The 15,988-nt window shown below is 37.0% G+C and overlaps 1 protein-coding gene across 1 annotated transcript in view; it reads left to right on the top strand.

Moving 5' to 3' along the window:
• The first annotated feature begins 6,053 nt into the window (after positions 1–6,053).
• LOC106691363 (semaphorin-1A) overlaps positions 6,054–15,988 on the top strand; it is a 28,559-nt gene continuing 18,624 nt past the window's right edge. The window contains exons 1-3 of the mRNA XM_024363604.2: positions 6,054–6,101; positions 7,624–7,769; positions 7,897–7,979. Coding sequence (XP_024219372.1) covers positions 6,054–6,101; positions 7,624–7,769; positions 7,897–7,979 — 277 coding nt within the window. The remainder of the gene's footprint in view (positions 6,102–7,623; positions 7,770–7,896; positions 7,980–15,988) is intronic.

Below are 15,988 nucleotides of genomic sequence, written 5' to 3'. Positions count from 1 at the left end.
ATCCGCTGGAAATTTATTTCCATCAGTTCTCCTGGTCCCGTCTCTGCTCTTCTGTACATATAAGGGCACCGTCATGCTATATGGCCTTCATTGCCGCACTCAAAGCACCTAGTGCAGGGGCATTGGGCCACCAGGTGTCTACTCTATAATCGTGATACTCTATGATCATCCACAGCCTTAGACCAATCCTAAGTGCTGCAAGCCATCCACGGCAGTTCGGCTCGACCCGTGGCAAGGGAACTACAGATACACTGCTGAGAGTGCGTAGAGATGTGGAGGAGAGGTCGGAGAAATATGTCTTATTGATAATGTTTGACATCTCTTCCGCCTTCGCCAGCGTTCGGGGCCCCGTGTACTCCAGCGGTTGCAGTCGACACCTCCAGTAATCTATATTCCCTCGTAGGTAGTTACCTCAATAACAGGAGTGTCAGGATCAGGAGTAACTACTACGAGGTCGAGAGAAAAATCGAAAGAGGATGTACGCAGGGTTCGATCCTAGGACCGGGTCTGTGGAAGGTAGTATTTGATGAGTTGCTGGGGGAACTAGAGGACAAGGGGTTCCTTGCCACGGCTTACGTAGACGAGCTGGCAGTCATCGTGGCCTAGAACAGCAGATCCAGACTAAAGACAGAACTGGAGAGGTGTGCAAGTCTCATAGGAGAGTGGTGCGTGAAGAGGAAGTTGAGTATGGCAGCAGCTAAGATTCAGGCCATACCCATAAGAGGCTCCATGGACAGGACTCGTCCTATCACCCTGGATATCAAAGGAGACAGGGTGAGGGGGTGACATATTTTGGTGTGAGGATAAGAAGAAGATTTGATGCCACTTCTCACCTGGTGTACCTAAAGGACAGGGTGACCCTGTCACTCAATGGGTTAAGTAGGATAGGGGGTCCATTTTGGGGCCTCAGATACCCTGCAACGATGACTATATATAAAGGTGTGATCTTAGGAATTCTGAGGTACGCCTATAGGAGTCAAAACCTCACGCAGACACAAAAGTGAAGACTGGCCACCATACAGAGACTGGCTCTAATGAGGGTCACGAAGACATACAGAACAGTGTTTCACATGAGGTGGTGCAGGTGCTGGCCGGAGCGATGCCCCTGGACCTCATCCTCAGGGAGGATGTCTTTAAATATGAAGTTAAGAGGCAGGGACTAGAAGCGCTGCTGGAGGAGCTCCGAGAGAGGATCGGTGAGACTCCAAACTTATGGAAGAAATTACTGCGAGAGAACTCAATACAGGAGTGGAGTGGACGGTTGGTAGCAAGCCAGAAAGGCGCTACTTTGAGAAAATTCTTCCCTACCGTCCTTTCTAGATTGAAGGCTAAATGGCCTTCCAGACTATTGGGTCTCACAGATCCTAACAGGACACGGGGGGTTTCGGGGAAAGCTGCAGAGCTTTGGAAAGACCATCGACCCCCGGTGCCCAACATGCGGAGTTCCTGAAACAGCAGAACACGTAATAATAGATTGCTCTGGCATGGAAGGACTCCGAGCCAGGCTGTTGAGAAAGACCGGGATTTTTGCCCTCGCCGAGTCGGACTTTCCCTGTTTGATAGAAGAAGAGAATTATCCCTTCTTCAAGGAGTTCATTTACGGGTGGAAGGAGGTGGTGGCCCCCACTCATTTCATGATGGGAAGGACTTCACCGCCCAACATCGGCGAGCCACCAGAAGATGAAGAAGCTGACCCAAACTGAGACCAGGAGGGCGGTAACAGCAGGAGGCACCCAGACGGATGCAGTGGACAAGGTGCAGCTCCATCAGTAAGGCGCTAAACCTAGCCTAAACTTAATAATTGAATAATTAATAAAAGAATAAAAAATTGGTGATCCTTGGGAGCAGCGGCATGCGCAAACCCCATAGCACTACCCCACTGCTCCCGCACCCCAGTATCCCTGAAATGGAATGGGAGGGGATATAAAAAAAAAAAAGGTACAATACTATGTTCCATCCTCCATCATCGACATCCATCCTTGCATCCTCCTCTCTAGCACTCGCGTCGATCATGTCTTGAGCACATTCCACAAAAGTGCGGTCCCGGGGTAAACCTTCCCTTTTTTTGTCTCCTTAGCCAGTTGCATCTTCATTATGGAGTCGATGAAATTCATCTTCCGAAACTGACTACATCCGCTCCAAGAGTCTCTCTCATCTTTTCTGTGGCCAGATTAAACTGGCCTAACTGCATGGCTGCGGACAGTCTGTTAGACTGCCCGTGCTTTCTCCTCTACCGCAGCATGTAGAAAATGTTTTCCTCTGCGGACCATCTACCTCCTCCATAGGCCTTCTTTAATCTTTCCTTCACTACTGACCATGCTGTTTCCTCGTCTACCTGAATATGGTTGAGAATACTTCGCTTGATCCGGCATATGAGCGCTGCCTTGAGGGAAATCGCGTCATTCTTGTTCAGCAACTCCTCTGAGACCTTGGCTGCCAACCTCTCCATGATGCGATCTCCGCCTTTAATAAAGTGATTTAACTCACCGATTTCACCTGAGAACTGCTCCAAGTCTGAGATGGCTTTTCTAATATCCTGAGAGGTTACTGCTCTCACTTTCATTTTAGCCAACATATTGGCGTGAGCAGCCGCGAGAGTGGTCTCTAGTAGCAGGGGTAGCACCGGTTCCGGCGCCGGGGCTGCAGGAACTTCAGGAGCCGATTGTGCCCCCGGGATCTGTAGAACTGGCGGTCTCACTACGGGCTGTGGTTGTGGTTGTCCATCACCGTTTTGATTATTAAAGAGAAACTTTAATATTAAATAAAGATGAGAATTTTTGTTTTTAATTATATATAATATAGACTCTTAATCTCAAGGCAAGTTTCTAGGCAATCAGAACAGTCACTTTTACTATTACCACTTAATTAAATTAATATCTCTTTTACATATGTATTTAAATTTAGATATAACAAAACTAACCAATTTCATAGAATCTTCTTTTGATGATTTTTCTCAACAACTTGATACCAACATGGGCAATCTTTCACTAAACAAACACTAATGAAACAAAAACTTTGGTTCTCTAAAAGTTTTCAACTATTTTCTCATCCACTGAAATATGTTGTTTGGCGATCCAAACAAAGAATCCTTTTTTCTTCCTGGGTGACTCTTCGATGTCTCCTTTTTCAAGATGTCCACCCTTGAGCTGGACAAGAGATGATGAGGACCTCTTCATCCAAGAAACATCATTCGCTGCCCGCGCCTAAGCAACTAATCTCCTCACGAACCGTGATCATTTTCTCAATGTTCAAAGTGAACATCGATTGTTGCACAATAGATTGAGTTTTTGCATTTGATTTTTTTCATGAACATTATTCTTGAAAACTTATTCTTAACTTCTATTTTTTCTTAAATGTATTGTAATTTCAATTATGGTAGGAAGTTAAAAAAAAGTTTTTTAAAATATTTGAATTTTCTCGACATGGCCGCGGTTCAACGAACTTTTCGCAAGACACATGCCGCCATCTTGAATTTGAACGATATCTTTTGTGACTGCATATTTTACTGAACAAAATTGATTAGCTTGCTTCTAGGTTTAATACTACAAATAAACATGTTGAAATGATAAATCACATAAAACCTACTAACAATCATTTATATATAAAAAATAACTATTTACTCATAAAAGAGGATATTATACTAAAAATCTGTTATATATAAAAAATAACGATTTACTCATAAAAGAGCATATTGCAATATATATTGTAATAATTAAAAAAATATTTAAATGAAATAAAAAGAATTTTAGTAGTTTTAACTAATTTCATCCATAAAAGATAGCTTGGGTTCAAATTAAAAAGTTTAATATTAAATAGATAACAGAATTTTATTTAAATTTTATAACTAATAGACTCTTTTCTCAGGGCGGGTTTCTAGGCGATCAGAAACAGACGACACTATATTACTAATAACACTCAAACTCAATTAATAGCTACTTCACAAATGTAATAAGTTCTAAATATAAACAAATCCAACCAATTACACAATCCTCCCTTGATAATTGATGATTGTTGACATCTTCTTGTCCATGATGCTATGTCCAACTCTCAACCATGGCTTCCAATCGTTCCCGCTTCTAGCCGATGGACGTCCTCTTACCAGGCAAACCAAACAAAGAGTGCCCGCTTCCTCTCCTCTATCTTCAATGTTCACTGGTTGTTCCAAAAATAATCTATTGCAGCACAATCGCTCTACTGCACTTGTTATGATCCACGATATAAATAGTTTATTGATAATTGTTACTTTCTTCCATTTCTTCTTTGATTATTCCTTTTCCATAATTACTGCATAGAAACAACAAAAGTTGAAAAATTTCAATTCATGTTTTCAAACATAAACAACCCAACGAACACTTCGGAAGGACGCGTGCAACTATTTATTTTCCGACGTTTCGCCCCACTTTGCAGGGCTTCATCAGGGCTAAAAAGATACAAATAAAAATGAGAATATTACAACTATAAGATACAATAAGGCAATTTAAGCTAGAATAAATATTATGTAAAAATAAAGTGATCAGAAATTACATATAAATAAAAGGAAGGAAGACATAAAATAGTATCAGTCTAAAATAAACTTGAATAAACAATGAGAAGAATAAAAAATAATATACAATGGCAAGAGTAAAAATTTTTTTAAAATACGTAAAATATACAGTTAAAAAAGTACAGGAGACGTACGTAAAACAAAAAACAATACGGAAAAAAAAAAGTAAAGATTAAATAAACGTCTTGAAAGAATATAAATAAAAATAATAATGATGATATTAAATAATAATAAATGAGCAAATAACAAATTAGAACCACCTAAAGCGGAAGCGTGGAGGAGGTGGCCAACCGTTTAACGGCTATATTTCTATTTCAAATACGTCGCGTATACAGGAAGTAGTCATAAAGATATGACGAAAAATGAAAAATAATAAGAGAAAGATACAGAAATATGATAATAATAATAATTATAATAATTTTCTAATTTAGGAATAACTAAGTAAAATTAGAATGATACATATCGTTACTAATAATATGAGTATATACTGAAGAAAAGGGGTAGTTAATACAATATAGGATATAATAACAATGATAACAATGATTGTAAAAGAAGTAACTAATAATAAGTAAAAGTAAATAAAGAATATTAAAAAAAAAAAAATACAGAGACAACCTATTTGACATCACTGAGGAAGACAAAGAACTATCCAGCATCCGGATTAGCAATATGATATCCAATCACCTACAACATCCCACATCCCACCCTTCCCTTATCTCCCCCTTATTTTTCAAAGACTTATCCCACACCAGATCCTTTCTCAAATCTAATGACCAACTTATTGTTACTAGAGCTGACAAAGGAAATCTGGCTGTCATCTTAGATAAAACGAAATACAATGAAAAAATCACTCAACTCCTCTGACCAATCCTATCTACCATACCTATCTACTTTCAACGCGTGATCCCACCCTCTCACTTATGAATAAATTTAATGCTCCATCTTCTAAACTTAGCCAATTCCTCCTTCCATCTCTTCAGTTCCTGAGCCATGACAACCCTTATGACATCCATAACTCTTTCTAACTACAAGAACAATTAATATCCCTTAAAATTCCGCTAACTTCATTTGACGCTGAAAGCCTCTTCACCAACATACCCATCGATAAGCACTCCAAATTGTGGAAAAAACTGGACTACAATAAAACCACATACCACTCTTAACTTAGCCTCCTATCTTGAATCACTTGAACTATGTTGCAAATCCGGATATCTCACTTTTCAGGGAAAGTTCTTTCATCAAACATCAGGTCTCGCCATGGGAAACTCTCTCGCCCCCGATCTCTCTAACATTGTGCTTAATGACCTCCTTGATTTCGTCTTCTCCTTATTCCATAACAACATTTTATTTATCAAAAAATATGTAGATGACCTTTTTCTCATTCTAAACCCTGATAAAATCCCTCATATCCTTTCTTCTATTAACTCTTACCACCCTCACCTTCATTTTACTGCTGAAACCGAAACTAACTCTTCCCTCCCCTTTCTCGACCTCCTTATTATAAAGAATAATGACGGCTCCTTGTCCATTGACTGGTATAACAAACCCACTTACTCCGGTAGGCTACTAAACTATTTTTTCCAGCACCCACACCATCAAAAAATCAATATTGCCAAAAATTTCATACACCGTTGCCTTTCCTTATCCGATCCCCAATACCACAACACGAACATTGTAAAAAAATTTACAAAGAAATAAATAAAAAAAATAAATAGACAATGATAACAACTGTAGTTTTTATACACATTAAAATAATCATTTATCTACACTGATAATGGTAGTAGTAAAGATAACAGGTGAAATAAGGTAATTTAAAAATCGGAAGTGAAAGTTTACAAAATAAAATAAAAGTACAAGGTGAGATAAAAAAAGAAGTACATAAAAAGATTAAAAATAAGTAATAAAGTATAGAAATAAGTGAAAAATAGTTATAGAATGTTAACAATATTGGTGATGATAATCATAAGTGAAATAAGTTAATAGAAACATGTGAAGTAAAAGTTCTTCACTATATACTCGTATTATTAGTATAGATATGTATCATTCTAATTTTATTTAGTTATTCCTAAATTAGAAAATTATTATAGTTATTATTATCATATTTCTGTATCTTTCTCTTATTATTTTTCATTTTTCGTCATATCTTTATGACTACTTCCTGTATACGGGACGTATTTGAAATAGAAATATAGCCTTTAAATGGCTGGCCACCTCCTCCACGCTTCCGCTTTATTGTCGCCTTCTGTTCAACCTTTCGCTTTGAACAGGTAGGTGGTCCTGATTTGTTCTTTGCTCATTTATTATTATTTAATATCATTATTATTATTTTTATTTATATTTATTCTTTCAAGACATTTATTTAATCTTTACTTTTTTTTTCCTGTATTGTTTTTTGTTTTACGTACATCTCCTGTACTTTTTTAACTGTATATTTTACGTATTTTTTAAAAATTTTTACTCTTGCCATTGTTATTTATTTTTTATTCTTATCATTGTTTATTCAAGTTTATTTTATACTGATACTATTTTATGTCTTCCTTCCTTTTATTTATATATAATTTCTTATCACTTTATTTTTACATAATATTTATCCTAGCTTAAATTACCTTATTGTATCTTATTGTTGTAATATTCTCAGTTTTTTTTTTTTGCATCTTTTTAGCCCTGATGAAGCCCTGCAAAGTGGGGTGAAACGTCGGACATTAAAATAGTTTTAAACTATTTGTTCTTTTTTTGACCGCAACCCTGACCATCTTCTTATATTTAAATTTTTACGGTCAACTATATATTCACATATATGTAAATATTTGTTTGTCAATCATTGTTTTTTATCTTAACATTAGTTTTAAAAAGTTGATAACTTTTAAAGATACAATTTGGAAAAAATATTCTCTTTTGGAGGAGTGGTTACTTATCAGAATCTGTACTGTTTTGGAGACTATTAATTAGTTTATTGTACAATTCTAAGTTTATCCTTAATTTCTTGTAATTTCAAGATTAACCCCAACTTTATTTTCATTTTTTAAACATTGCTTTGCGAAAACATAATACTTAGATTTTTAAAATTATGAATATTGCAGGTTCCTGATCCACGTCCAGGACAATGTGTCAATGATTCACGCACACTACCTGATTTAACTCTCAATTTCATAAAAACTCATGCACTGATGGATGAATCTGTACCATCATTCTTTCGGCAACCAATTTTAGTGCGCACTAATTTCCAGTAAGTGATCAAATTTGTAGTATTGAAGTAAGAAAAGTTATTGTTTCTATTTAATATGTGATTATTGAATCGTATATGACATACATGAAAACCATAATTTAATAATTATATGATTTGCTTCTTGCAGTTATCGCTTCACTCAAATAGCTGTTGATCCTCAGATAAAAACCCCTGGTGGAAAATCGTATGATGTTCTATTTATAGGAACAGGTTAGTGTAAATTCTTTTGTTTAGTAATATATTATATATAGTTTTTGTTTTTTTGAGAGTAGATATTAGTACTGGTAACTGGTGGGGGGAACTAGAACCAAGGAAGTGTAAAGATTCATTTCTCGGTACCACCGAGGAAAAAATATTGACTGACCAAAACCTACAATATTCCAAACCAAATGCTCTGGGACACACCCCCAGGGCTCATAGCCATCGCTCCCTTGGGAGTCGGTAACTTAAATTAAAACATAAATATTTTTTATATAAGAAGATGGTCTGAGTTGCGGTCAAAAGAGAAACAAAAATAGTTTACAACTATTTATTTTCCAACGTTTCGCCCCACTTTGCAGGGCTTCATCAGGGCTAAAAAGATACAAAAAAAAAATGAGAATATTACAACAATAAGAGAAAATAAGGCAATTTAAACTAGGATAAATATTATGTAAAAATAAAGTGATAAAAAATTACATATAAATAAAAGGAAGGAAGACGTAAAATAGTATCAATATAAAATAAAATTGAATAAACAATGATAAGAATAAAAAATAAGTAACAATGTTAAGAGTAAAAATTTTTGAAAAGTACATAAAATATACAGTTAAAAAAGTGCAGGAGATGAAAAAAAAAAAAATAGAGATTAGATAAACGTCTTGAAAGAATAATTATAAATAAAAAAATAATGATATTAAAATGATAATAAATGAGCAAAGAACAAGTCAGGACCACCTACTTGTTCAAAGGTAAAGGTTGAACAGAAGGCGACAATAAAGCGGAAGCGTGGAGGAGTGGGGAGGAGGTGGCCAGCCGTTTAACGGCTAATATTTCTATTTCAAGTACGTCGTATATACAGGAAGTAGTCATAAAGATATGATGAAAAATGAAAAATGATAAGAGAAAGATACAGAAATATGATAATAATAATAACTATTATAATTTTCTAATTTAGGAATAACTAAGTAAAATTAGAATGACACATATCGTTACTAATAATACAGTATATACTGAAGAAAATATAGTTAGGGTAGTTAATACAATATAGGATATAATAACAATGATTGTAAAAGAAGTAAGTAATAATAAGTAAAAGTAAATAAAGAGTAGTATTAAAAAAAAAAAAAAATTACAAAGAAATAAGTAAGAAAAATAATTAGACAATGATAACAACTAGTATTTATATATCGTGAAAATAATTATTTATCTACACTGATAATAGTAATAGTAAAGATAACAGGAGTAACATGAATAATATAAAGTGAAATAAGGTAATTTAAAAATCGGAAGTGAAAGTTTACAAAATAAAATAAAAACATATATAAAAGTACAAGGTGAGATGTAAAAAGAAGTACATAAAAAGATTAAAAATAAATAATAAAGTATAGAAATAAGTGAAAAATTGTGATGGAATGTTAACAATATAAGTGAAAAAAGTTAATAGAAACATGTGAAGTAAAAGTTTACAAAAACAAAACAAAGTAAATGTGAAAGGTAATAAAACATAGATGAATAAATATAAGTAAATGCAGCGATAGATAATATAAGTGATAGAGAGATAACAAACAGGTGAAAAAACAAAAGTATAATAGAAAAATTTTGGTGATGATAATAAAATGAGCGTAAAATTATTTAGTCTTAATTAAGTTTAATATATGGCTGTAGGTATGCGAGATACAGTTTTTATCGATTTTTTGGTTAAGTGGAAGGGGTTCAAGATGTATATAAATGGATTCTGAGATGAGTCTCTTTTGGTAATTTGGAACAGTGGCTAAAATAGTGGTATGGTCAAAATTAAAAGCATGATTAAGTGTAAGGGCATGTTCTGGAAGTTTGGAAGCGGCTGAGTTGTGGGAAGTTATAGATAATTTATGTTGAGAGATACGTGATCTGAGGTGGTTCTTAGTTTTGCCTATATATGAAGAATTACAGTTGGGGGAGGAGCAAGGAATCCGATAAACAACGTTAGAGTGGTATTGGAAAGAAATAGGATCCTTAGTATTAGTAAAAACGTAAGATAGTTAATTTTGAGATTTGAGTCCAAAACGTAGGGAAGGGATTGTTGATATTAAGAATTTTTGTATGTTGTCAGTGAGAGAGGGGACATATGGAAGGGATCTATAAATTGAGAGTGTGGATGGTGGATGGTGGATGTAGAGAGTTTGGGGAAGTAGAAGTAGGCATATAAGAGTTTAAAAGTTTGTTTATGATGTGAAATGGAAAATCATTTGAAAGCAAGATAGTCTTAATACGGTGAATGTTTGTGTTGTGGTATTGGGGATCGGATAAGGAAAGGCAACGGTGTATGAGATTTTTGGCAATATTAATTTTTTGATGGTGGGGGTGCTGAGAAAAATAGTTAAGTAGCCTACCAGAATAAGTGGGTTTGTTATACCAGTCAGTGGACAAGGAGCCGTCATTATTCTTTATAATAAGCAGGTCAAGAAAGGGGAGGGAAGAGTTAGTTTTGGTTTCAACGGTGAAATGAAGGCGAGGGTGGTAAGAGTTAATAGAAGAAAGGAAATGAGGGATTTTATCAGGGTTTAGAATGAGAAAAAGGTCGTCTACTTATTTTTTGATAAATAAAATGTTATGGAATAACAGGAAGACAAATCAATGAGGTCATTAAGCACAATGTTAGAGAGATCGGGGGCAAGAGAGTTTCCCATGGCGAGACCTGATGTTTGGTAAAAGAACTTTCCCTGAAAAGTTAGATATCCGGATTTGCAACATAGTTCAAGTGATTCAAGATATGAGGCTAAGTTAAGAGTGGTATGTGGCTCTATTGTACTCCAGTGTTTTTCCACAATTTGGAGTGCTTTGGCGATGGGTATGTTGGTGAAGAGGCTTTCAGCAACAAATGAAGTAAGAATGAAGTTAGCGGGAATTCTAAGGGGTATTAATGGTACTTATAGTAGGAAAGAGTTATCGATAGCGTAAGGGTTGTCATGGCTCAGGAACTGAAGAGACAGAAGGAGGAATTGGCTAAGTTTAGAAGATGGAGCATTTAATATTGGATACGATGGGGCGAAGGGGGTTGCCAGGTTTGAGGATTTTAGGAAGTCTGTTCAGTCGAGGAGGTAAAGAATCATAAGAAATTAGCTTGTAGTAGGTGGGACGGTTAATTAATTTATTTTGAAGAAGTTTTTTAATATGCTGATTAAATTTATTCATAAGTGAGCGGGTGGGATCACGGGTTGAAGGTAGATAGTTGGATTAGTCAGAGAGGAGTTGAGTAATTTTTTCATTGTATTCCGTTTCATCTAAGATGACAGTCAGGTTTCCTTTGTCAGCTCTAGTAACAATAAGTTGGTCATTAGATTTGAGAAAGGATTTGGTGTGGGATTAGTCTTTGAAAAATAAGGGGGAGAGAAGGGAAGGTTGGGATGTGGGGGACCTTCTAAACTTAGCCAATTCCTCCTTCCCCCTCTTCAGTTCCTGAGCCATGACAACCCTCACGACATCCATAACTCTTTCCAACTACGAGAACAATTAATACCCCTTAGAATTCCCGCTAACTTCATTCTTACTTCATTTGATGCTGAAAGCCTCTTCACCAACATACCCCTCGACTATGCACTCCAAATTGTGGAAAAAAAACTGGACTACAAACTATCCACCATTCTAAGATCCCATACCAACGATCATGGACCGGACAACATTCCTGTTAAATTGATTAAATCCTGTCTCCCAGTTCTTATTCCCGTCCTCTATCGTATATACAATTTTTCCTTGCAAAATGCCACATTTCCTTCTCATTGGAAAACCGCTTAAGTTCGACCATTTAATAAAATCCTAAATCCTTCTTCACCTAATGACTTCCGCCCTATTTCTCTCCTCTCCAACCTTTCAAAACCGCTAGAACGGCTTGTTCAAAACCAACTCTCAAACTTCCTAGAGGAACGTTCCCTCATCAATCCCCTCCAGTCCAGCTTTCGACCTGGCCATTCAACACAATCCGCTCTGCTTAATCTTAAAGTACTCTTAATCTTAAACTGCTAACCCATGACCTCCAAACTGGAACACCAAAACCTAACTATCCTGATCCTCCTGGATTTCTCCAAAGCATTTGATACGGTTGACCACAACATCCTTCTTACCAAACTATGAAATCTTCCTCTATCCAACAGTGCTTTGCACTGGTTTCAATCCTTCCTATCTGATCGCTCCCAGTACGTAGTGGTTCCTGACAAACCCCCATCAATGACTTGGCCCCTCACCTGTGGTGTCCCTCAGGGTTCATCACTATCCCCTACCCTTTTCGCTATCTACATCAATGACCTTCCCATCCTTATCCAACATTCTCAATACCATTTGTTCGCAGATGATTTCCAAATTTACCTTTCCTTCCCACCTTCTGACCTATTAGTTGCCACGGAGAAGACTTGAATAGAATTAGCCAGTGGGCACAAGAAAACAAGCTTAAGTTGAATGCAGAGAATACTAAGGCAATCGTAATAGGATCCTATCACTTCCTGAAAACTATTCCTCTTATTCCAACCTTATTCCTAAACAACAATCCAATACAATTCCATCCATACGTTAAAAATCTTGGTGTCACTATAGACCAAACTCTCTCCTGGAAAAACCACGTCTCCGATATTTCCCGTCGTACCTTTTCCACCCTGAAGCATTTAAATTATCTTCATCACCTACTTCCTTTTGAAACCCGCAGGCTCCTGGTTACTTCCTTAATATTCGCCCACTTTGACTATTGTTGTGTGGTTTATGGCGGTGTCTCTGGGGATCTCAAAGCAAAATTAAAACGGTTAAATAATTGCTTTGTACGATTCATCTTTGGGGTCCCCAGGGACGCCTCTGTCACCCGATTTTATGAAGAGTTGAAGTGGCTTTACCCTTCCTTCCGTCGTAAATATTTCCTTCCTTCCTTTCTCTATCAAGTTATCCAATCCCGCTGTCCATCGTACATCTCAGATATCCTTCAATTTAAGTCCTCAGTGCATTCCCGCAATACCCACTCACGGCCCTCAGACTTATATGTAACTGCCCATCGAACCGCAGCCTTTGGTAGATCTTTCCTCATCTGTTCCTCTTCTCTATGGAATTCTATTCCCTCCTTTATTCGTAGTTCTAACACCCTTCCAATCTTCAAATCCCGTATCTTCGACTACCTTCTGTCCACCCAATTCCGGAAGGATAACAATTGAAAGTTTCAAAAAAGCTTTATATATTTTCTGTATTTTATGTCTTAGATCTTCATTTATAATTGTAAATATGTACATTAGCAGAAATTATATCATTTATTACTTTTTAGTTCAATTGTATTTGATTTTTTATCATTTTTTTTCTTTGTATTTACTATCAGAAGTCATCTTATGTTTTATGATATGACAAGTGGTTTCATTTTATTTGTTTTATCATTATTTTATATATTCTCTTAATTATGGTTGTTTAATTGTATATTTTAAAATTCACTGTATTATTTTATTTTATGACATCTTGTAATTTCATCTCTATTTTGTAATTTACTCTAAGGCTCTAAAGCCTAATTTTGATGCCCATAAATTATTCTAAAGGGATCAGTCCCAGAATAAATAAAGATTATTATTATTATTATCCTAAACGAAATTCAGGCCAATGAAGAAATACCCTGGCCAATAGTCAAAGATAGACCAAAGAAAGCTTTCAGAGGTGGGAGATGGACGACGGAGGAAGAGATCATTCAAAGGTTAAGAGAGGAGAGAAAACCTAGACAATCTATTGGGCAGTTTTCTGGGATTCTCCTTGCCCTGTATAACCAAAAAATAAAGAAAATGAGAGATACAGTGGATGTCGGGGAGGCCATGGGGAGAATGGGTTTCCTGGCTATAATCTTCAAGGTACAGTTGGCCAAAGAAACAGGAAGAAAGGATGGCCTACTGAGCAGGAAATGAAAAGAGCTGATAGATGTCAGCGCTAGGGAGGAAGCCCAAATGGATGTTGAAGAACCAGGATGGAGGAGGATTTCATACAATCGGGCTAGTACTACTCTGCCACCCTCGAGAAGAAGAGAGCACAAGGATAGCGGTAGGGAGAAAACGCTGAAGAGAGGCTGGAGATCAGGGCAAGCAAAACTCAGAACCAGCAGCCAGCGAGAGGACTGGAATTGTCATGGATGTGGCAGAGCTGGGCACCTGGTGGCTCAATGTCCTTATGTGTACCGTTGGCAGGGATCGGGCCAGGTGGAACTGATGGAAGTCAATGCCCAGAGTCTAAGGTGATGAAGAGTACACCAAAGAAGAAATGATTCCACAAGCGAGTCCACAGAAGTGTTGGAGTCCTCCGAGACAGAATTAGAAGGAATAGAGCTGGAAAGAGGATAGAGAACAAGGAGGAACTTCCAGAGACGTACTGAGGAAGAGGGAAGAACCATAAAGGAGATCTGAAGGGGTGCTGGCAGAGGGGAAACCACATATTAGTAAATTACAACATGAGGGAACAGAGGGGCGGTCTGCCTATAATAAAGATAGTAGGAGTGAGTGCATTGCAGACACCAGCAGTTCCAACACTATGATGTGCCCAGAAGCTCTTGAAAAGCTGTGTAGTAGAGAGAGGGACACACCAGATTCAGGTATGTCAATGTAGGTTAATCACTGTGCATGGCTCTTGTGTGGTAGAGGGGTAGGGGTAGGTGGAGATAGGGTTGACTTGGTGGGGATTTAGTAGGGAGAACTTGCTGGTACATATCGTAGGGAGTATGTCGAGGGAATACAAAGTGATTGTGGCGTGTGACCTGCTTGGGAAGGTGGGTGCTTGGGTTAAAAATATCAAAGGAAAATGAATAATTAAGTTAGGGGTTAAATGTCATTGACAGAGAAAAATCGAGGGCGCACTGGTCGGAGCAATCAATCAGGTTGAGGACTGGAGAAAAGGACTTAAGAGGAAATATGAAGATATTTTTTTAAAGAAGGTAACATGCTCGGGACAATTGGAAAGACGGTTCATGAGATCACACTTAAACAAGACAAGGTCACTTATGTGAAAGAGAGGAGATACCCGCAGGCACTATGTCAACACATCCGGGAAGAGCTCAAAAGTTTAAATCATCAAGGAATAATTATTGATAGTACATTCCTGTACAATAGTCCATTGTGGGCAGTAAAAAAAAAGAACATGCCTGGTGAAATTACTGAAAGGTACAGTGTGATGATAGATTACAGGAAGTTCAACGAGAATACCTTAGACGAGAAGTATCTGATCTCCAGATTTGAAGATGTTTGATTTAAAGAGGATAGGCTGAGCGGGGCAATGGTATTCAGCACATTGGACTTGAAGGCAGGATATCATCAGATCAAAATGCACCCTAAGGATCAATATAAGACGGACGGTATTAAATTTAGAGAGGGGCCACTACGAATTTACAAGGATGCCGTTTGGACTCAAAAATGCTCCTATAACCTTCCAGTGCCTAATGGACAAATTTTTAAGGGGAATTGACGAATTTGTATGTCAGATTTATATGATTGATCTGCTTGTGTTCAGTAAGAACGAAGATGAACATGTGCACCATTTACCCAGCGTTTTCCATTTCAGACAATTTTGGCTCAAGCTGTCAGGTGACAAATCATTGTTGGGGCAGGAGCAAATACGCGCTGACCACAGGCCCCTGCAATGGGTTTGTGTAAAAAAGTTGTAATAGTCTTCCGCCAGGATTATGCGTTGGAAGGAGCTTCTCAGACAGTATAATATGGAAATTATATACAAACCAGGAAAAGAAATTGTAGTAGCTGATGTATGCTTGTCACGAGCAATAACAGTAAATGCAGTAGAGGAGGAGGCTGTGGAACCGTCCGCTGTCATGAGACAGTTTCTGCTGGAATGGACACCTAGAGAGGAAGAACTTGATGAAGTGGAAGAAGATGATAGGGAAGAATCGTATAATACAAGAGTTTAGACAAAGAAAGACCTAGAGGAAACAGAATAAATAATTAACGACAAGAAGAGACAAATTATATGGAAAACATAAACTACTAGATTGACCAAAATTAAATATAGTGAGTTCGGGAGAAGTAAAATAA

The sequence above is a fragment of the Halyomorpha halys genome, unplaced genomic scaffold (genome assembly GCF_000696795.3).
Source record: "Halyomorpha halys isolate HHAL.00 unplaced genomic scaffold, Hhal_1.1 Scaffold2283.1, whole genome shotgun sequence".
NCBI lineage: Eukaryota > Metazoa > Arthropoda > Insecta > Hemiptera > Pentatomidae > Halyomorpha > Halyomorpha halys.
Note: the sequence above shows the minus strand (reverse complement) of the source record. Positions and strands in the feature narration are given on the sequence as shown.